This window comes from Tauraco erythrolophus, chromosome 2, assembly GCF_009769465.1.
Source record: "Tauraco erythrolophus isolate bTauEry1 chromosome 2, bTauEry1.pri, whole genome shotgun sequence".
Lineage (NCBI taxonomy): Eukaryota > Metazoa > Chordata > Aves > Musophagiformes > Musophagidae > Tauraco > Tauraco erythrolophus.
In genome coordinates, this window is record NC_141466.1 from 129,060,363 (window position 1) to 129,081,067 (window position 20,705).

General features: G+C 40.2%; 1 protein-coding gene across 1 annotated transcript in view; it reads left to right on the forward strand.

Annotated features, from left to right (window-relative positions):
• PUS10 (pseudouridine synthase 10) overlaps window positions 1-20,215 on the forward strand; it is a 31,720-nt gene extending 11,505 nt beyond the window's left edge. Inside the window, exons 5-18 of the mRNA XM_086631899.1 lie at window positions 729-763; window positions 1,868-1,979; window positions 3,671-3,732; window positions 6,293-6,338; window positions 9,182-9,246; window positions 10,309-10,394; window positions 13,274-13,399; window positions 14,758-14,814; window positions 15,734-15,810; window positions 15,905-15,960; window positions 16,086-16,203; window positions 17,382-17,524; window positions 18,128-18,227; window positions 19,904-20,215. Of these exons, the coding sequence (XP_086488025.1) occupies window positions 729-763; window positions 1,868-1,979; window positions 3,671-3,732; window positions 6,293-6,338; window positions 9,182-9,246; window positions 10,309-10,394; window positions 13,274-13,399; window positions 14,758-14,814; window positions 15,734-15,810; window positions 15,905-15,960; window positions 16,086-16,203; window positions 17,382-17,524; window positions 18,128-18,227; window positions 19,904-19,942 (1,122 nt within the window). The 3' untranslated portion in view covers window positions 19,943-20,215. The remainder of the gene's footprint in view (window positions 1-728; window positions 764-1,867; window positions 1,980-3,670; window positions 3,733-6,292; window positions 6,339-9,181; window positions 9,247-10,308; window positions 10,395-13,273; window positions 13,400-14,757; window positions 14,815-15,733; window positions 15,811-15,904; window positions 15,961-16,085; window positions 16,204-17,381; window positions 17,525-18,127; window positions 18,228-19,903) is intronic.
• Window positions 20,216-20,705: the final 490 nt, after the last annotated feature.

The window sequence follows — 20,705 nt, forward strand, 5'->3', positions numbered from 1 at the left end:
ATGAAAAAGGAGAGTTCCATCTTCTCGTGATTCTCGGATCACATCTTCCAGCCGTTCCTACGGATGCTATGTGATAAATAACTGTTAGTGAACTGGAGCGTTTGTACTAAAAGCTCCCTCTGGTTTCTAGAATTATTCCTTCTGTTCCTCAGCTTTCTCATATTCAGTCTATGTCTCCTAAACTAGGTGCTGTGCTTTAAATAAGGGAGCAATCCTCAGGGAAAGGGTTCGTAATTACTGTGAGACCAAATATGTCTTTGATTTCATGTTTTTTGTAAGGAATGATAACTGAATTTGATTTTTTTTTTAATGTATATGTCAAGTCAATTTTCATATACCATCCATTTAGACACTTCTTTTTTCATTTCTCTGTATGGTAGATAACTGCTAGTGGCACTTGGCTTAGGCTGTCAGTATTTTTCTAGTACAGTGTTAATAGCAAGTTTCAAAGTGTATTCAGTGCAGCCTGATCTCTTTGTTAAAGCCAGATAGGATTGATTGCAAAGTGATGTCTTACAAATAAAAACAAACACCAATTCTGTCTTTCCACTTCTAAAGCAAAAGCTAAATTAAAATCTTAATACTTCCTTTTTGTCCTGAGTTTTTAAAACATTTTTCCTTCTGCTAACAGTCTCTCAAATTGTTGGGAGTTTTGAGCCTTAATTTCACTTGTTTGTTTTTTTTTTTTTTTTCCTCTCTTCTTCCTGGGCATGGCTGGTGATCTACAGCGAGCTGCTTGGCTGCTGGTAAAACAGGAAATGGGGTGAGTAATTTCTTTTGGGAACCCTCATACCATTTCTATTAGAGAGTTCTCCAGATTTAGAGAAAGGAGACATGTTCTTACTTTAACTTTTTTCCACATATTAGAAATGAGAAACCACTTAATGCAGTGGAGCTGCTCAGGCATGTATGTTAAGAGAAAATATTAACCAAGCAATTAATGCTATATTTTCAAGGTCAAGACAGTTGCTTTCATATAAACATACTTCTGCTAATAGTTGTGGAATACGTGGACTCACTTCTTAAGTCCTTGTCCAAGATTTTAACTTACTTTGTACCTTCAAAACTAAGCATAAGGAAATTCAGAACTGGAATTTACTGTCATTTTCTTTGTTTTTTTTAAATTATGTTTTCATTGTGCATAGCTTCTGCTGTCTGTCTGACAAGAACTCTTTTATACAGACACCATTTGGCTATATAAATGTTGAGCAGGCAAGAAGACGATTTTATAGTCTTGTCCAGTTTATTTGATCCTTATGAAGGATAAGATTGCAGCTGGTTTTCGTGTGTTTCGTTGGGCTTTTTTTAACCTGGTTTGACCTTAACTGGGGTTTCTTATCTCTTTTGCCTCATAATGTGGATATAGCTAGGACATGATCTTGTATTTTTTTGGTGGATTAGGGTTTGCTTGAAATGGGATCAGTGGACTGGTATTACCATGCTGTGTAGTGTCAGCATACAAGTGCTGGCAGGAATGTATGGCCAGAGGCAGGGAGGAGGCAACTTAGTCCTAAATTGGCTTGAGCTGTCTGTAGCTGAAGTAGCCACACCTTTAACTACTCCCTGCCAAACTCTTCACGCGTTTATCAGGAAACATCTTACTTAGAATCCTGGTCTGGCCTTAATGTTTCCTCAACACTTTGTTAATTCAGTACAAAGATTCAGTGCCATTACAGGAGCTCTTGGAACAGCCTTTCATTCTTTCACGCCGTGGTCTGTATGCTTAGTACTTTTGTCTTTTAGTAGTTGTGCATTGTTTGTTTACCTGGCACTAGTTACTTAAGTTTGTCTCGAAATACTGTATGTCATGTGTCCGTCTTTGACAGACTCCTGTGCAAGTTATTATTTCTTTGTGTATGTGATTCAGAAAACTGGGCCTTTCCTTGGCAAAGGATGACATTGTTCAGCTGAAAGAAGCTTATAAGTGGATTATTCATCCCCAGTTGTCAGAAGAGTTGGGTGTTCCTGCTGATGGAAAGGTGTCGTATAAATAAGAAAACACTTTTTTTTCTCTCTGTTTTCTATTTTTTAAAATATGTGTTTGTGTGCGTGTGTATATATTTAAACACATATATATGAGTGGTAAAAAAAATATATATGCTTTTTTTCCCTCATTAACAAATAAACAAGTTGCAGTGCTCTTATATTCACTGTAGGGGGAAGCAGGGGGAAGTTCTTTTAACCAGAGATCTCAAAGTCTCAATACCGAGGGGTCCAATCTTCATTTTCGTACACGTACATCATTGTATCTTCTGACACCATCGTAGTCTTTTGCTAAATCTCTTGCTTTTGGGCTGCCATCCTCCTTTTATCAATTAGATTTTTTCAGTTTTCTCATTTTCCAGGATCTCTGTTTTCCAGAGGCTAAGGAACGCTCAAGTATTCCTTCTTTGCTTTCCTATTACTGCCAACACTGTTACTGCTCTGAGATAAATTGTTCAGGTTGTTAGCATGTTAAATTCTGTGGATAAAATATATTTCTGAAACGTACTGAAAGAGGAAAGACTGGTCTTTGTTCACTTTAATGAATGCCAGAGATAGGCATGTTAGAACCTGTAATACCTGTAAGTAGGCAATAGAAATGGTTTTTCAAACCCTGTTTTCAACTTTCAGATTCTGACTAACATTCTTAAAATGTTTCTGAAATGCATTGACTGAACATTACATTCAGATATTGCTGGGAAAATTCAGACACACTGTTATCTCGAATGTATAATTTCTGCAAATATGGCTAAAATTCCTGTGGAGAACAAAGCAGTCTGCAGTTTTTACCTGTCATCAGCCGTAGGACTGACCCCAAGTCTAGACTCACTTAGTCTTTATGTTGATTTGTTAGCTTCCATAATAATTACAGATTGTCTTTTCCCAGGAGTGCTAATTGAAAGCATCTCTTTTGTCTTAGTGAAGAAAGAAACAGCAGTTACCCTGAAGATGATCCAGGAAGAAACAAACTTCTTATGTACCAAGTTAGCAAAAGCTCTACAACACTTCAGCACCGAGCCACTCCAGACATCATTGTACCATAAAAGTTACTTGTCTGGTGCTCTTTATCTACAAGGCACTTGAATATTAGCCAATCTTTTCAATAGCCCTCTTGAGGTGTTCTGGTATCTGAATAACAGAAGTAATGAGCGTTGTTTGCCCAAGGCCAAAGAGGGAATTGGGGGTAGAACTGAGATTACACCAGAGTTTCTGGTCTAGTTGTCAATCCGCTAGGACGTGTTGCCTTCCTTTGCCCCAAGGCCATCCAGTCATTGCAAACGAAGCTCCCGACAAATTGTTACAGTGGTGACTACTACAGGGCTTTTATCTTTGTGCCGTGCCCGTGCGCTGCTCTCCCAGAAGCTTTGCTGAGTTTAGTGACCGTAATAGGCTTTGAGCAGACACTGCCTCTGACTCAGTTCCCCCTGTGCAAGATGGGGCCGGTGTCTGTGATGTGGAGGTCACTCCTGTGTTTGAAGTGTTCCCAGATAATCTTGGCTTACTTCAGAAATGCAAATGCCATTATGGCACATGTTTTAATGTCTTTAGATGATGGTGGAGAATAAATGGGTTACTTTCTTTTCTGGCTACCTCTTTACTGTTTTCCTAATACTACAGTAAGGATGCTTGAGAATATCCTCCCTGTTTGTTTAAAAAACTATTACCTTTTTTTTTTTTTTTAATTTAGAGTTTGTTTGAAGTTAGCGTGGTCTTTGCTCACCCAGAAACAGACGAGGAGTGCCATTTCCTGTAAGTTTTTATATAAATAACAAAAGATCTTTATCTAAATATTGTGCAACGTTGTTGGTTTGGATTTGCTACAGATGAGAACATGCAATGTTTATAAACCAGAATGGGGCCTGCATCTAAACTTCCTCATAGTCAGATAGAGTTGCAGAGCTTAAAGTTACATCATCTCTGGTTAATTCTGTGCTTTAAAGCCAATAAGCAAAATCATCCAGAACTTTGATTTGAACTGGAAGGAGAACATTCAGATAAGTTGTTCAATTTCAGTGTCATCATCATCTTCAATGTAGCTGTATCATTTAAAAAAAAAGGAAATTCAAACCACGTAGTTGTGGGAGGAATCTTTGGAGGTCATGCCTAGGTTTTCCTGCTCTTGTAGGAGACATGGGTGGGAGGGAAGGCTTTAAAGTGAGCTAATCCAGCTTAGCTGGGTGATAAAAACAAACAGAAGTTCCCTGGCCACTACACGTAGTTTTTGGCCTGGCCCAGTAGAGCATCTGCTATACACAAAGAAGCAAAATATTTCTGTGAATTTAGCTACCATTTAATCTGATTTCTCAAAATCTAGCAGTAGTATATCCTGGATAATTAGGTTCACTCTTCCTGTTTGCTGATGCTTCCTGGAAAACTTACGTTTCACTGTTTCATCACTTGTGCTCCTACTGCAAGTTAAGTCTTAGCATAGAAAGAGGCTCAGCATAGAATTTCTGACTTCCCTGTTGCATAGTGACTTCCATGTCTCGAGACTAGAGATTTCCTTTGCAGCATTTATGTATTTCCCTGATTTTACCCCTTCTGTCAATTTGTAGTCTTTATTTGAATGCCCGATCTGCCACCTCCTTGGTTTTCAACAACTGCATCCTTCATGTCTAGGGGTCAGGGGTGAGGGAATGCATGCTTGGTGACATACCTGGTATTAGGAAGAATTGATTACCAGTGTTTGCTGAACTTCTTTCCTGTCCAGCTTCTTCAAGACTGGACAAAGGGGAAGAAAATAATAGGGCAAAACTACTATTCTAAATAATGGTACCTGCGATCCTGTGAAAACTCAAAATTTTCTGGATCCTGCACTCTTTTGTTCTTATTTATTTTACTTGATCGGATCTTGTTTCCTGTGATGTTCTTCCTTCCTCTGAAACCTGGCAGCTCTTATTTTCAGCTCATCCTTCCATCCTTTCTGTGGCCTTTCAGAAATGTTGATGCCAAGCATGTTATGGTGCCACTGTTAGTGCTGCAAGCGGAATAGCTGTAGAGGTGAAAGCTGTAAAGAAGTTCCGTTCCACATTCCAACAACTCAGGTTTATTGCATGTGGCTTGACAATATCCCTTTATTTTGCCTTCTCTTTGTAGCATACTTAAATGGCAATTAAGGTTTTGGATGTTTTTCTGAAGTGACAGCATATTATGTATTTTAATTACATAGTAGTTTCTTAGGCTCAAGGCATTCTGCATCTGTGAATGGCTGGCTCTGGGCATATTCTGAGGCAACGGTTTGGTTTCAATGTAAATTTGGTAATTGTCACACCTTTAGAAATGACAGTCATGTTTTTTGTGGAAGCAAAGTAGGACCTTGTCTCAACTTGGAGAAGTCCTCCAGGTATGCTTTTGGGTGGGATTTCCAAGTATGGCATCTGCTATTTCTCATCTCTCAAGCTGTTCTTACACAATTACGTGTAGGTAAGTGTGCTAGAATGACCCTGGGTTTGACATGGAAGATTGAATTGACTCTTGTTAGTTCATATTTGGAGATTTCTGTTTAAAGGTAAGGCAATATTTAAATTCCGGAAGAGAGAATTTGTGATGCTTTGTGTCACAAACTAGCCAGGCAAGTCGCTTGTATAGAAACAGCAAGAGGTCAGATCTGCTTCTTTATAGTCTAAAGTAGTTAAAGAGGTGTTGAAAAGCACCAGCAAGAAATGAAAAATTGTGTTGCAGTTAGAAATCTTCTCTAACTACATACACAGAAATCCACTAATAGGAACAGCAACTTCCTCTACAGTACTCAGAAAAAGTGTTTCACTAACTTGGCTTTCACTTTCGTGAAACAACCAATAGTTTCCTTTCAGAGAGGTGAAGCACAAGTGGTGTTGAACACCTGGGGTTGCTTTTTCGGTAGTAAATTGAATTTTCCTATCCAGAAGCAGCAATCTGAATCTCTAGTTTGTAGTGTGCATTGTCTAAGAAGAGCAAGATTTCAAGATGTCAGCAAATCTTGCACAGAACTTAAACATCCATCGTGACCTTTATCGAGAAGGATTGGAAAGGACTGAAAGCTAAACTTGTTGTGTGCTTTGCCATCCCATCTCAAAGCTGAGACACATCTGTGTTGGTCAGAGCAAGAGGCTCACACAGCTTTGTCCATCATTTCTCTAGATCAAGCAACACACACCTTCTGCCATTTGTGGTTTAGGATAAAGTTAATTTTAAAATCTGCTTTGTGCTAAGCTGTGGAAGTGAGATACTGGACATATTGGTACAAGGTTCATGTACATGCTGTGTTTATGTCTGTCTGTTTATTTATTTTTCTGTAAGAGTAGCAGCTAATTTTAATTTCTATATCTAGAGCCACGGCCTGTCCAGACTGTTTCAAACCAGCAAAGAACAAACAGGTAGGATCTCATAGCTGTTGTATTTCTTTTCTGACATTCAGAATTTCACAGCAGTAGCTACAACGAAGAACTTACCTGGGTATTCAGTCAGTGTTTAATGTCTGGTTTTCCATCATCAAAAATCTCTCTAGTTTTCAATTGCCTGAAAATAAAGTTGTCTCCTTTATTCATTTTTACATTTCTCTGCTTAGGAAAACTAAGAGCTTGGTGCTTTTCTTTAGGTTGTTTGTTTTCCAAACTGTCTAAAGGCTGTAATTTTAGGAATGTTCTCTGTAAATACCTCCCTTAAGATCTAGGAATTTGATTGTCATGCATTAAAGGTAGCATAAAAGGTGATCCTCAAGCTCTCTGTGGGTGAAACAGTTCAGATAAGTGACATTGTGAAGATGAGTCTCCGCAGCCAAAAGAGAAATGATCACACTGCAGTTTTCGTGTCCTCTGATCCGAATGAAAGACACAATACACACAGGATGGTTTTATCCTGTCTGCCTCTGGAAGGGGAGAGGAAAGAAAAGAGACATTGCCACTTGTTGCAGGCCCTGAGCACACACACACTCACTGATGGAAAAGAGGACATGTGAGAATAAAAAAAACAGTTGGAGAGAAACTGATACAAGTAGGACAGTGGGTGTGATCAGAAGGAGAACAAGTAACTTCTATCAGAAGCCTGTGCAAGGCCTTTTATTCTTTCTGGTGAAGAGTCTACCAACATTTGGCAGAGGCAGTCTGACCCAGGAATTCTGCCCACTCTACTCCACCTGACCAATAAATGCAAGTCTTTTTTTAGAAGGATTGTAGTGTTATAACTCACTGCTCGCTGCTTTGCTTTCCTTTAAAAGGGGGGAAATCCCACATAAGGAGCTAAACCAGCAGGGCTTGGCTGTTAAAGCCACACAGGCAACAAGATGTAGCAGAGCCTAAAGGAAAAAATACCGACTCTGAAGAGCCGTCAGAGGTTCATCCTTACAAAGAAGCTGTGCTTGGAGCTAGCTTCAAGGGCTGCGTTAATCAGAGAAGGAGCATAAAAACTGGGTTCTGAGTGAAAATTTCTGTGTTATCTGCTGTAGATAGCTATGTAAACCTGCTGCTAGCTTAAGGCTTTTCCAGTTCATCCGTTGTACGAGGAAGGGAAGTGCTGTTATCTATCTCTAATTTATGCTTAGAAGGAGAAAGAGCAGCTTTCCTGAAAGCATCCAGGAACTCTGTGTTAGAGCAAAGACTTAAATTGTCCCAAATAGTGACCCAGTATTTTTCAGGTTTTTTTCCCAAATCCCCAATCCAGTTTGCAAAAAAGACATCATTAAATTGGAAGTTCAGCAGATGGCCATCAAGACAGTCAGGGAGCTGGAGCACGTGCCCTAGGAGGAGGGACTGAGGAACCTGGGCTTCTTCTCTTCTCCAAGCTGAAGGCTTTCAGGAAGACCCATCTGGATCTCCCCCTAGTACCAACAGAGAGATTATTGAGAACAGGGAGCCAGGCTGTTCATCACAGTGCACAGTGGAAGGATGAGAGACAGCACAAATAAGTTGAAATGAGAGGTTCGGAGTAAGTATAAGAAAAAACTTTTTACCATGAGGGCAGTCGGACAGTGGAGCAGACTAGGCAGAGAGGGTGTGCAGGCTCCATCCTTGGAGGATTTCAAGACCTGACTGGATAAAACCCTGAGCAGCATGCTTTGATCTCATAGCTCACTATACTTTGATTAGGAGATTCATTCACAGGCCTTCTACTGTCCCCAGCCTTCCTAAAATAGGATTCCACCTCACCTATTACACCACTTGTTTCTCCTGTACTAGGAACCTAAATCCTGTGTTTTCTGCCTCAGCCTCATTCAGTTATCAACAGCAGCACCTGGCTGTGCACGGACGATGGTGGGCATGGCTCCTGCCACTGTTGTGCTGTTATTACTACTTTTACTCTCAGTTCACCCTTGTGAGCTGATTCAGCTTGGGAATCTGAAGTTGCTTGCCTTCCCCAGTTCGGGAGCTGCCAAGCCCTACCGTTCAGAGCCCTTACTTCTGAGTACGAATGAAATTTTGAACTTTATAGACAGATACCTACTCAACAGTCTTATTTTCAGAAGAACTGGCTGTCTGCTGTCACTGAAATAAAAGCTGGGGCTTAGGTATACTTAACTCTTGAAAACAGGGAAGCTGGTTTAGGTTTCTATCCATGAATTTACGATCTGGTTTTAATCGATTTTGCAAATTTGGACCTGAGTTCCCAAGCACTACTTTTTTTTTTTTTTTTTTGTTCTTGCTTTTGCACACTTTTGTATATCATCTGAAATAAGAGAGTTTCCAGGGATAGGTGTAGCGTTTCTGTCAGCTAACCAAAGGGCAGGCTTAGCAATCAAATATTCTGAGGACCTGGAGTAGGTTTATTTGGAAGCGCGACAGTAACTTTAGACTTGCTGAAAGTCCGTGGCACTTGTTACTTTTTCCTGTGTACAGAGTGAGGAAACACATGCTACTGTTTGTACGTGCCTTCTAACACCAAAGGGGCAAACAAGCTACTTGGTCAACCTTAATTCTGCGACTAAATAGCCGTTACATTCCGATCTGTCGTACCAGTTGTGTTGCTTTCACCTTGTGAGTAAAGTTACTTGAATATATTTTGGCAAAATTACCCATTGCTCTTTGTTGCCCTATTAGAGTTAAGATCACAGTGAGTTCTTGCTGATATAGAGCTGCTTTTAGGTATAAGAAAACACAAAACACAAGCGAAAAAACTATATTGTGAGACGTGTACCGTGTATGTGTTTTAGGGTTTTTTTCTTCCTTAGGCATATCCTTTCTTAGCTTCTCTAATTCTTGACTCATTTTCTTATTTCACTGTGCAGTCTGTTTTCACTAGAATGGCAGTTATAAAAGCTCTAGAGAAGATAAAAGAAGAGGATTTTCTCAAGTAAGTATGTACTGAAACTAGTTCTTAGTATTGTGCTTTTGTATAGAATTGGGATGGAGAGGAAAATATTAGGTGGGTAAGTAGCAGTTGTTTAAATTCTGCTAGTTTACTCGTTAAAATGTGCTGCGGTTTCTATTCCTCTGGTAATAAAACATCATTCTGGATCTTTTATTTAAGGAGTAATCTTAAAATGCTTGAATTAAGCCACAGGGGATGGAAAACTGGGCATGGCACAATTGATGGTCTTTTTCTCGTTAGTGAAACTGCTTCATTGGTTGATTATCTCAGAAGCAGCACAGAGAAATTGTGGGTCAGAGGGCTGCAGTTCTGCTCTGCGCTTTCGGCAGTACGTCACTGCAAATCGCTGGGTTGGATTGAGATTTAGAACAGTTTGAACACTTTAGAACAGAAGTGAAAACAGTTTTTTTGCAGTATTGCCAATCATTTACACTCAAGAATCGTTACGTACATCCCCAAAATCGCAGAAGAGATTTAGAAATCGTGGAACTTCCTTCTATATTTTGAACCTTAGAATTTGTAAGGCAAACTTCTCTTTACAAGAAAGACTTTTTCCCATATTTCCAAAATGTTAGGAGCTGATTTTGAAGAAAACACCAAGTGCTGTAATATGGTAAAAATCACGAGCAGTGGGAAGACATCAATAGACACTTTCTCTGTAGTTTGGTGTGCTTAATTGCACTGTCTTCACAGCTCTTTTCTTTGATTCCCAGCAAAGATTTGGTAATAGATCCTGAAGATATTTTGCACGCAGTATTTAGTTTCATTATTACTACAGCTATAGTATGATACACCTTATTAGCACACTTTGGAGTGTTATACTTGGATAATGTTCAATGACAGATTGAAAAAAGTCTTTTTCTTGATTTGCTTAATGTTTATCCTTTTCTTGGTGTCCCAGCTTTTAATGTGAACACTGAGTTTTAATGTGTAGCTGTGTTTTGTGTAACTGAAATCGTCATCTTTCATGCCGTTATTGCTATGGTGATGCTCCATCATGGTCTGGTATTACTAGTATTTTTTTAACCTTTTTTTTTATTACAGGCATTTTCCATGTCCCCCAAGTTCACCAAAGAACCTCTGTGTTGCTGTGGAAATTCAGTGCAATAATGGTGCAGTTTTTGTGGCTGGTAAAGTGATCTATTTATTTGCTGCTGACTTGTCTTAAACATAACTTCATAATATTGCTGCAAGATTCTTGCTATTCGTTGATTCCTGTAATTAAGTATAAGGAGCAAAGAAACAAATCTAGCTCTATCTAAGAGTGGACTTTGTCTGAAAGGGGAAGAAATTATACTGGTGCTGAAGACATGATTTTGTCAAAAGTTAGAGATCAGCATGCTAAAACCAAAACTCTTTGCCTGCTCTTACGTGGTGAATGTAAACTTGGAGACTGCGTGGTGGAACATGGTTGAAGAGGAGTGGGAGCTGCTGACAGCTGTGTGAAGGCCAAGGTAGGGTTCCCGTGGAGGAGCTGCAGGAGGGGAGCATGTCACCTCAGCAGCTCCCAGTGTGCACACACACCTCCCTTCTGGATATTTAGGAAGATCCTGCTTTTCTCTGCCATTGTTGTTTTTTTTTTTTGCTTTGGGCGAGGGAAGAATTCTTTCTCCTAGAGACAACACAAAGCGATGTGAAGATTTAAAACAACTTTCTTTGTGCCCCTGCTCATTAAGGGGGCTTATCCAGAAGCAGTTTATGAAACAAAGAATTTTGCTCTGTTGTCAAAGCTTGCTCACTGCTTCGGAAAACCTTTATCCCTGCAAATCCTGCAGTTGTAATATGTCCCCTCATAATCAGCACATGGTTTGGGAAAGGCGCTTCCACACTCAATAAGATCCCAGCACTGCTGCTCACTTGCTTGGATTTTGATTTGGTTTCAGAGGTCTTCACCATCTGGATTTATCTGCACGTTGTTCCATCCAAAACTGCCAATCTTAATGTGATTAATAAAGGTTAAATTTTGGAAAGCTTAGTTCCTCCTTTCCAGTTCCTCCCTCCAAACCAAGAGAGCATCTGAAATAATTGGGTGAGACAGGTAATGCAGCAACACTTGGTGTCCATGGGTTGAGATGATTCAACGTTCTTATCACCTGCCTGCAATAGTATCTACCCTTCCCCCAGTCCTGTGTACAAACAACCACTTCTTTAAATATATGCAAACAGATTATTTAAAAAAAACTATAATTTTAATCCAGCATACTATGTTTAAAAGAATGTTGCACTAAAAGAAAATGTAAAATGTAAAGAAAAAATGCTGAAGTTGACGTTCTCATGGGAGGCTAGTTGGTGTTCTGTACATACCTGTTTCTTATTTTTAATTACTGATTAGACAGTTAGATGTACATGCTCATGGATCCAAGATATTCAGTGTCTTTTAACCTTTTCCAAATACACTGTTTTATTTTAGGTTGTTTGTTGGATAGCTTTATCAAAATTCATCTGTATGGAGAAAGAGACGGAGGGTTCACTTCCTGCCTGGGATTTAATACTGGTTTTGCAATTTATAGTTCATAGTGTGCTCCAAACAAAACCGAAAAACCCAGGCAGGATGTTGACTCTAATTTTTGAATAATTAAATCCAGAATAGAAGAATTTATTGAGTACAGTGCAGTCATTTTGCTATTACAGCAGTTTAAATGAGATGGGATTTTAATTTGTAAGCACAGTTTCAGAGTTGGTATTGCCCTCTTGACCTTTTCTTTGGTCTTCACTGATCGCTTTCCCCCCCCCCCCCCCGATTTTTTTCAAAGGTTCAGGAGAAGCTGTTAAAGCGAGAAACACCTTCTGTGTTTTTTTAACCCACTCTTGTTCAGATCAAAAGCTAAAATTATTAGGTTGAGAGAAAAAAAAAAAATTTCCTTTTTCCATTTTATGGCAAGAGAATTGAGCGGTGTGAAGCTGACTTCTGAATGATTAGTCATAGTACTTTCATTATTTGCCCCAGTGAAACACTATTAGTCAGTTTCCCCATTTGTTTGTGTGGGTTTTTCTGCAGATCGAAATGTGAGAAGGAAACATTGTTAGAAATAGGAAAATATGATACTGAAAACCAAAAAAATGAGATTACAGAGGCACAGTATAATATGCATAGCTACTTCGAACTCCTTTTTTATTTCTATATGCAAGGTTTCAGACTGAAACTCGTTTGTGCAGGGGGGTTACTCATTGTTCTTTATGAATGAGTTCCTTGTTTTGTGCATATTTTCACTTCTTATAAAACCTGTCAAAGAGAAAGCTCACCTTGGTCATCCGTGTCAGACTTGTTCTTTGGTTGTGGCGGTCCTCGTGGCGCAGGAGATGGCATGCTAGTGTGACACAACACGGGACTAGGACTGAAATCAGAAAGAGGATGGCAATCTCTTTACATGGCAACTTTTCGAGGTTCTTGACATTTGTGCTGGTTTATTTTTGAGACATTTGGCTCGCGTGGTTTTCCTTGTAAGGAGCCAAAGCATTTTAGTTCGGGTTTCTTGTGTTAAATGTTTGGACAGTGGCAGAACTTGGATTGAAACCTGAACTACTTGATACAGGGGGCTGTGGGAACTTCTTCGCTTGGGATGTACATGCACTGGTGGACAGGCATATGTGTAGCACTGGTTTGGTATATGGGAGGCTGGTTAAAGACCTTGGCCTGGTTCAAAACCAGAATTTTTCCATTCAGAATTAAGTTGACTCAGACTTGGCACTTGAACCTCAAGGTTTTCATTCCTGTTTGAGTCAGGCTACGTACAGTTTTGTGTCTGTGGTTACACCTGAAGGTATGCCTGCAACAATGGGCTCTCCAAGTCTACCTTGAAGCTGGCCATTGCAGATCCCGAAACTCTCCTAGGCGCAGCAGCGTGCGTTTCATAATGCTGCTGTGATACTCTTGCCATAAAACAAGTTTGAGCCTGGAAATTTATTTTCAGAGGGCTCCAGTGAAAGGTAAATGTGTTGTGCTCTGCAATACCGGAGCTTTTGTTCATTCTTTTAGCATGATTATAGGTAACGTGCTTGTTTTTTACAGGAAGATACAATAAATATTCAAGGAATTTACCTCAGACCCCCTGGATTATTGATGGGGAGCGGAAGCTGGAATCTTCAGTCGAAGAGCTGATTTCAGAGCATCTAATGGCAGAATTCAAAGCAGATAGTAAGTATCTAGGAGATCTTTTATCATACATATTTTTCATCATAGCTATAATATTTTTTCTTAGTAGTTACTCACTTAATACAAGAGCATAAGGGAAGAAAACTTGTCAACTTTTTTTAGTTATGATCTGTGAGTAATTAGATGACTGTTTTGTTTTATACCATGTCTTTTATCCTACTAAAATGTCTCCTCAGTTGATGTGATGATGCAAATGTTATGGTTTTATGTGGTAGTATTTTTGCCTAGCCGTACTTCTTAACGGTTGGTAATTCATAAAATGACTTGTAACGAGAAGGTTTTTGCCATCAGCGTTCCGTAATATCTGCCCAGCCTTCGACCCCTTCATGTTTCTTACCTTGATTCATTTATTTTCTTCAGCACATAGAGTTCCACAAGCTAAATGCTTATCCAGGGTTTATCCAGATGAAATAATCACTGCCCATCATTTATCATCTACTAGACATGGAATTAGAGGCCCAAGGAAAACAAGTCCAGCAAAGAGCTGTGACGATGATGAGGGTCTGGAGCATTCCCAGCTGAGAAGATTCTGGTCATGTGACCAAAATACACCTTCATGACCATGGAAGGTGGTTATGTAGTTGCCATAATATGACCAGAGAAATGAGAGAGAATAAAAACTGGGGAAATGTGTATGCTATGTATGTTCCCTAGGGAGGAAAAAATTTTGAAACCGTCAGTTTTCCGGAGATGCTTTGGAATAGAGCTGCAAAGTTACCTCCAGTGCAGGGTTTCATCCCCCATTCCTCCTTCAGGCAAAGCTTAAAGGTGGAAGGGGAATGATGAAGGAAGCTAAATACCCAACAGTACATTTTGGTAGCTTGAAAGATGAAAAAAAACAAACACATAGAGGTCACTTTTCAGTTTTGACTTTAATTTTCTTCCTCTTTTGTCCAGGTGTGTGTGACTAGCAGAAATTTCTCTGAAATCTTTGGAAACTATTGGGTGTATCTAGGATAAAAAAGTTGTGTTTTGGAGGAACACAGCTCAGTTTGATTTTATTCAGAGACTTGAATTAGCTAGGTAAGAAACGAACAAAATTAGTAAGTGGAATTCCTTTGGGATGGTACTGCTTTTTTCTGGACTTTTTCAGGGTTATTGTGATCTCATTCAGGCCAAAGAATTAGGAGTGCTCTTCAATAAACTTGGGAATCTGATGCAATGAACAGTAACTATCCCAGATTTGTTCAGATACGGTGCAGGCTTCATTTTATAAAGCTAGCTCTTAGAAATGTATTTGTAAACAAGTTTACAAAGAAAATATTTCACCTTTTAAAAGTTGTAGAGAGTTTTAAAAATGTAAAATAAAATCTCACCTCCCTTGTTCGAATCTGTTACAGGCTTCAATTTTTCTTCCTCTGGAAGAGAAGATGTGGACGTAAGAACACTAGGCAATGGTAAGGCTTGGAACATCCCTTGGGAAACACAGAAACAAACAAAATGGTTAACCAAAGTTACTCTAACAGATCTTGCTGAATGCTAAGTGCACCCGTATGTGACTAGGCATGCTTTGAAAATTTATCTCGGGAACATTTTAGTGATGTTTATGTATTTATTCCCAAAGAGTTTCATAAAACCAACTGAAAGAGGAGCCCTTTTTCAGTGTCCTTGGCTGCACAGATGCATGGAAATGCACAGCTTGATAGGGGTATTTTATTTTATTCATTTCCTATTTTTGAGCCATTTATGTCAGACTGATTCCTGTCTTGCTTTCTGTTGGGTCCTTCTGCTTTGCCTCGCTGCCACTGGGGAGTGGGGAAGGCTCATTTTCTTTTTGAACTTGACTCCTTTTATAAAGGTCAGTTGCTTTCCAGTGTGCCGAAGCGGCAATAGCCGAAGGAGTTGGGGAATGAAAAAGTAAAAATTAGCAACGATTTGTTCCAGTTGCTGTAGTTCTTGGTGTTGCTTATACTGGGGATCAGCCCTGGCCCTGAGCACAGAAAGTGCAGCTACTGCAACAGATGTTTAGCTGAGGGAGCGGGATTTAACATCGTCTTGCACCTGGGCATTGCTGTAGGTGACAGAAAATAAGCTAATTAACTTTTTTTCTTATTTTATTTTTTAATTAGCACAGACTTGTACAAGATGTCTTCTGGGAAGTCGTAATTTGCACTTATTGCTGATACTGGGGTTTAGTAGCCAAAAAAAGTCCCCTGTTTCTTTCCTTCCATCTGATGCTACATCCCTAAACCCGCAAGTCCTGTCCCTGTTTGCATAACAGCAGACAATCTTCACACCTTCCAACCTTACTGCATAAATTCAAACGTTAATTTAGAACAACATGTTTTTATGTTTTATGACTGTGCATGTTGCCAGGAAGGCCCTTTGCAATTGAGCTTGTGAATCCTCGTAGAATACATTTTACTGCTGAGGAAATGAAGGGACTTCAGCAGGTAAATCATTTGCACCTCATGGAACTCATAAAGCATGTGTTTCTTCTCTAACTGAGCAGTTTTGCTAACTGATTCTTTTTTTTAAATATCACAGACAATTAATAACTCTTCAGACAAAATACAGGTTCGAGATTTACAGCTTGTCACCAGGTCAGTATTTATCATCGCTGCCAAGGGATTTCAAAGGGAGGCTTTGGGAGTTTTGCAAGCATTTTTGCTCACAGCATTATATAATTATGTTTATGTTATGTGAGTAATTAATGTCTTTTGTTTAGAGAGGCAATTGGTCGTATGAAGGAAGGTGAAGAGGAAAAGACAAAGACCTATAGTGCCTTAATATGGACCGACAAAGCAATACAGAAAGAAGATATTGCGTTTCTAGATGATATCAAGGTATCTGTTGCTCTTTCTGCTAATTGATATCGTACTTGTCCTGGTGTCCTAGGGGAGAGTTTATATATATGCACCCAGGACACATCTCTTTCTCTGTGTTTGTTTTTTTTCTTTAATCAGGGTTTCTCTTGCTATAGGGACTTTCACACCTCCTTTCCCCCTTCTCACCCTTCCTTACTTCACCGTTGTCCTCCTCGCGATACAGCTGGCTGGCCGTTAGCCAGGACAGCAACTTACTGTATAATGTTGACCTTCCAGTAGACCAAATAATAAAAAGTAGCAAATGGGAGAGGAGAAAATCTGGCACCCACACCCCTTTCTTTACCTTAGATAGCATTTTGTGTAAGTGAGAGGAGCGGAGAAGGTTTTGTTCTGCAAGCTCTACAGCCGCTCCTCCGCAGCGGCAGCAACCGGGCGTTGGAAATGCCTACGGAAAATAAGGCGGAGAGACTTCACGGATTGCTCAACGGAAGCAGCACGCCACGTTAGCGAAAACTTTCTCCAGACATCGGTGGGGGAGATGCTGCCGATGGAGAAGCGTGTTCAGTCTTTGTGTGTTGTGCTATTTTCTGTGGGCCTTGGCCATGGAATCGTTCTCAAAGGGAGGGCTTGAGCCATCACAGTTCAGGGAGACAACTGTTGTGAAGGTGTTTTGTTTTTTTTTTCAGCATGCCCACTCGCTTCCTGAAAAGTTGCCTTTCCAACTGCTGCGTCTCATTTGGGAAAGGGGGTGGGGAATTAAATTTTTAAAAGACTGTTGTGAGATCTAATCTCATTTCGGGGCTTTTTCCTCACTTATTTCTAGGGGGTTGGCTGTAGTTTAGACAAAGCAATTTGTGGGTGGGATTTGTTTTTTTTTTCTTTTTTGATTGCCCTGAGGCTCTCAGTGAGCTTCTAAATCCTGGAGTCATTCCAGCAAAAGACTATGGAGATTTCAAGGTTATTCCTCTGTATTTGTGATTCCAGTAGTTTGCATTCGAGGCCTTCTTTTTGAGATGGCTGCCCTTTTTTCCTTTGAGAAACATGGAAAATATCAGTCTTGCCTCAAGAAGATTGCTCAACTACCATAATAAGATATAAAAAAGAGGCGATTGGTTAACAATACATGCGACTCTCACAATCTGTGCAGTGTGTTGCACGTTTTCCTTCCTTATTTATTTTGTCACCTCTTGTAACAGGAATTAAAACTTGAGCAGAAGACACCCCTCCGGGTTCTTCACAGGCGGCCTTTAGCTGTGAGGTGTCGGATCATTCACACCATGCAATCCCAGTACATCGACGAGCACCATTTTCGCCTGCATCTGAAGACTCAAGCGGGAACGTATCCTTGGATGCCGGCACGCAACGCATTTACGAAACAGCTCCTAGTTACTTGGGGCAATGGGAAATTTCCAGCTTTTCTCACTGCGGAGTTTCTAAACCCCTGCTCTTCAGCAGTCATACGTTGCTGCACGATGTTTGCTTTTACGTCAGAATTTCACATTCAGGCTTTCATTCAAAAATGCTACCCGCGTGTCTGTGTTTTTGTGATGACCACTCTGACAGTTTGAAAGTATGCGATAGCTCTAGAAACGTACGGGTTAAAGATCAACTTGAGCTTTTTCTAATTTAACTGAAAACTTTCCACCTTAGAAAATAAGCTTTTCTGCAATATTTAATGCACTGCAGCGCAGACTGGAGATTGCTGCTACTTACAAGTCAACAGTTTGGTTGTAAAGTCACCACTTACTTTGGAATAAAACAGAAAATACAGATCAGTAGTGCAATTTTTGGCATTAGAGCCAGAAGCCAAGAAAATTGGCTTAGGAGTAGAAAAAAGTCACTCTTTTTGCTTTGAGCCTTTTTCACCATACTCTTTTTTTTTTTTTTTCCCTTTTTGATTTCTTTGTGGTAAAATACACATTTCCTTAGCCAGAATTTCTAGCTACATTAAAGAATTTGTGCATGGAGACTTTGGAAGAACGAAGCCCAATATTGGCTCCCTACTGAACCGAACCGCTGACATTCTGGAGTTGGATGTAGAAGTAAGTTGCTTGCTTTTGATCTTCCCTTGAAACGAGCAACGGAGTTGCGTTTGTGAGATGGTTGCAGTTGAATTGCTCTGACTGACTCAACATTCCTTACCACAGTTAATAGAAAAATTGATGTTAATGCAGAAATCGTGGTTTCTACCATGCTGCCCCGTGTGACAGGCTTCCTCTGCCGAATTCATGTTGGGGAAGGATGAGACGACATACTGTGAATTGATGACACTATTAGCACCCACTGGAACAGAGCTTAGTGACACTACATGTACCACATCGTTTTTTTTCGTAAATGTTGGATGAAAAATAGGGGAGATTTGACTTCCTCCTTCAACACTGGTTCAAGCACAGCAAGAAATTTTATCTGTTCACTTGCTGGAGTCAGATTAAAAAACCCAAAATTTGTTTTGGTTAAAAGAATGTATGTAGAGATACGGATTTAATGGTTAACCTAGTGGTTTGGCAAGGTTCATTTGAAAATGAGTTTTATTTTCAAGTAGCCAATGATCAGCACGCTTATTCTTACGTATGTCTGGAAAACTGCCCACGTGTTACGTTTTGCAGAACAGCCTTGCAGTTTTTTGCATGTCTTTCGTAGGATAATAAGGAGAGGGAGCTTGCAGAGGGCACTCCAGTTACCTCTGGAAACAGGAGCACCTGACCTGGGGCTCCGGCTGACAAGCATCGTTCTCGTATGGACAGGTGTCACTACAGTTATTGGGCATAACTGCAAAAGACATCTGGGGACTTAAAAATAATTAGTCATCTTGCTAATAATGCATTTTAGCTCAGGCTAAGCACCTCAGCCTTTGATGCAGCTGTAGATTAGGCAAGGAGTAGGTATGATTAATGCAGAGTCTCGAAGCCAAGGCGTTTAACGTGCTGCGTGGCCATCCCAGTGTTGTGATTGCAACGGTGATACTGTGGCAAGGGAGGGTGTGGTGCTTTTGGAAGAGGGTGAGCACCAAGTTTATGCCCCAAGGGAGCTGGAGCTGTGGCCTCAGGGAGGCCGGGGAAGTAAGACATAATCCAAGTTGTAGTAATTACTACAAGTAGCTTCTACTAAAGTGTCAGGTGTGTTTTGTCCCTTTTGACTAACAGTCAGGATGACTGTTAGTGATGTTGCCAAGATAATTCTTGCGCATAACGCTTGACAGCTTATGCTTTTAGGCTAGTTTTCCTTCCTCAGGAGGCAGATTTGGAGAGGGGATGATTTCCTACTTGAGCCTTGCCTAATACCCGAGTATTTCTGTGGCATCAAACAAGTTATTTGTTTTCACATCATAACAGCCTATCTGTAGGATGGGCAGGAGATGGAGATGGTTCACGTGTTTAATGAACAGTTCTGGATACTCTGCAAATGCAGCCCAGCATCAAATGATGCTGGAAAGTCATAGTACAAGGAGTTGTGATTCTGCTGCATGAATCCATGCTCTCTGCTCCCAGAGAGCTCTCGCTGGACACACACGGAGCCACTAGAACAAGGTGGCTGTTACGTGCCATGGGCTCCTGCTTGTTTTGGCCCACGTCTCGTCTCTGTGTCCTTCATTTGTTTCTTTCCACTATTAGCCTATAACTGACAAGCATAGAGTGCTGCTACCACATCTCTTTCTAGATTAGAAATATCAAGTCTGCTCATTTTGCCTTTTTTTTTCCCCCCCACCCTGCTCTTCTAGTCTGTTGACGTTGACTGGCCTCCAACCCTGGAGAATTGACTCTTCAAGTTGGGATGAGGAAGAAGCAACGACTCTGTCAGCAGCTGGTTACCGAACACCGTGCAGTGTTACAGCTGCATCGCAAAGTATTCCCATTGAACATTTGGATCATGTTGATCTGCCAAAGGATACTGTTATTTGAATCAACTTCAAACATTCTGGAATAGGTAGTGTTCCTCTAGCCTTATTTAATTTCTTCTGGGCATAAAAAAGGTTTTAGTAAGGTAGCATATTGATAAATTACCAAGTCTTTTTAAAAAAAAACACACTAAGAAAAAGATACATGGTGTAACACATGCGAATGGTGTACTGAGCAAGTACCTCACATCTGCTTTCTGCACTAATTGAAAATGTTTTCATTAAAAAGAAACCACTTTTTAAAAATTTTTTAATATCAGATGCTGCAGCTTTTGTCTGGATGCAGGCAGCGGTGGGTTACCTGAAACCCAGTCCCACCTTTTTCTGAGCACTACTTGTGCAGGACTATTTCCCAAAAATCAGGGAGACTCTGAAACCAGTAGGATAGTGCCTGGAACACAGCAGCACTCTGCTCTCAGCCAACTGCTTTTTTGGCCAGTGTCAGTTTTAGAGATGCACAGATTTGGCTCCCAGACCAAGTACTTTTCAAAGGGAAAAAGTTTTCAGAAGAAAACTTTGCACTTAAAAAACATCAGCAATGCTTTGACAAAACAACAGTTAAGGTACTTGAGGCCTCAGCAGCTCTGTAGGCTTGTTAAAGTCCTCTTCAGGCATAGGATTTCCC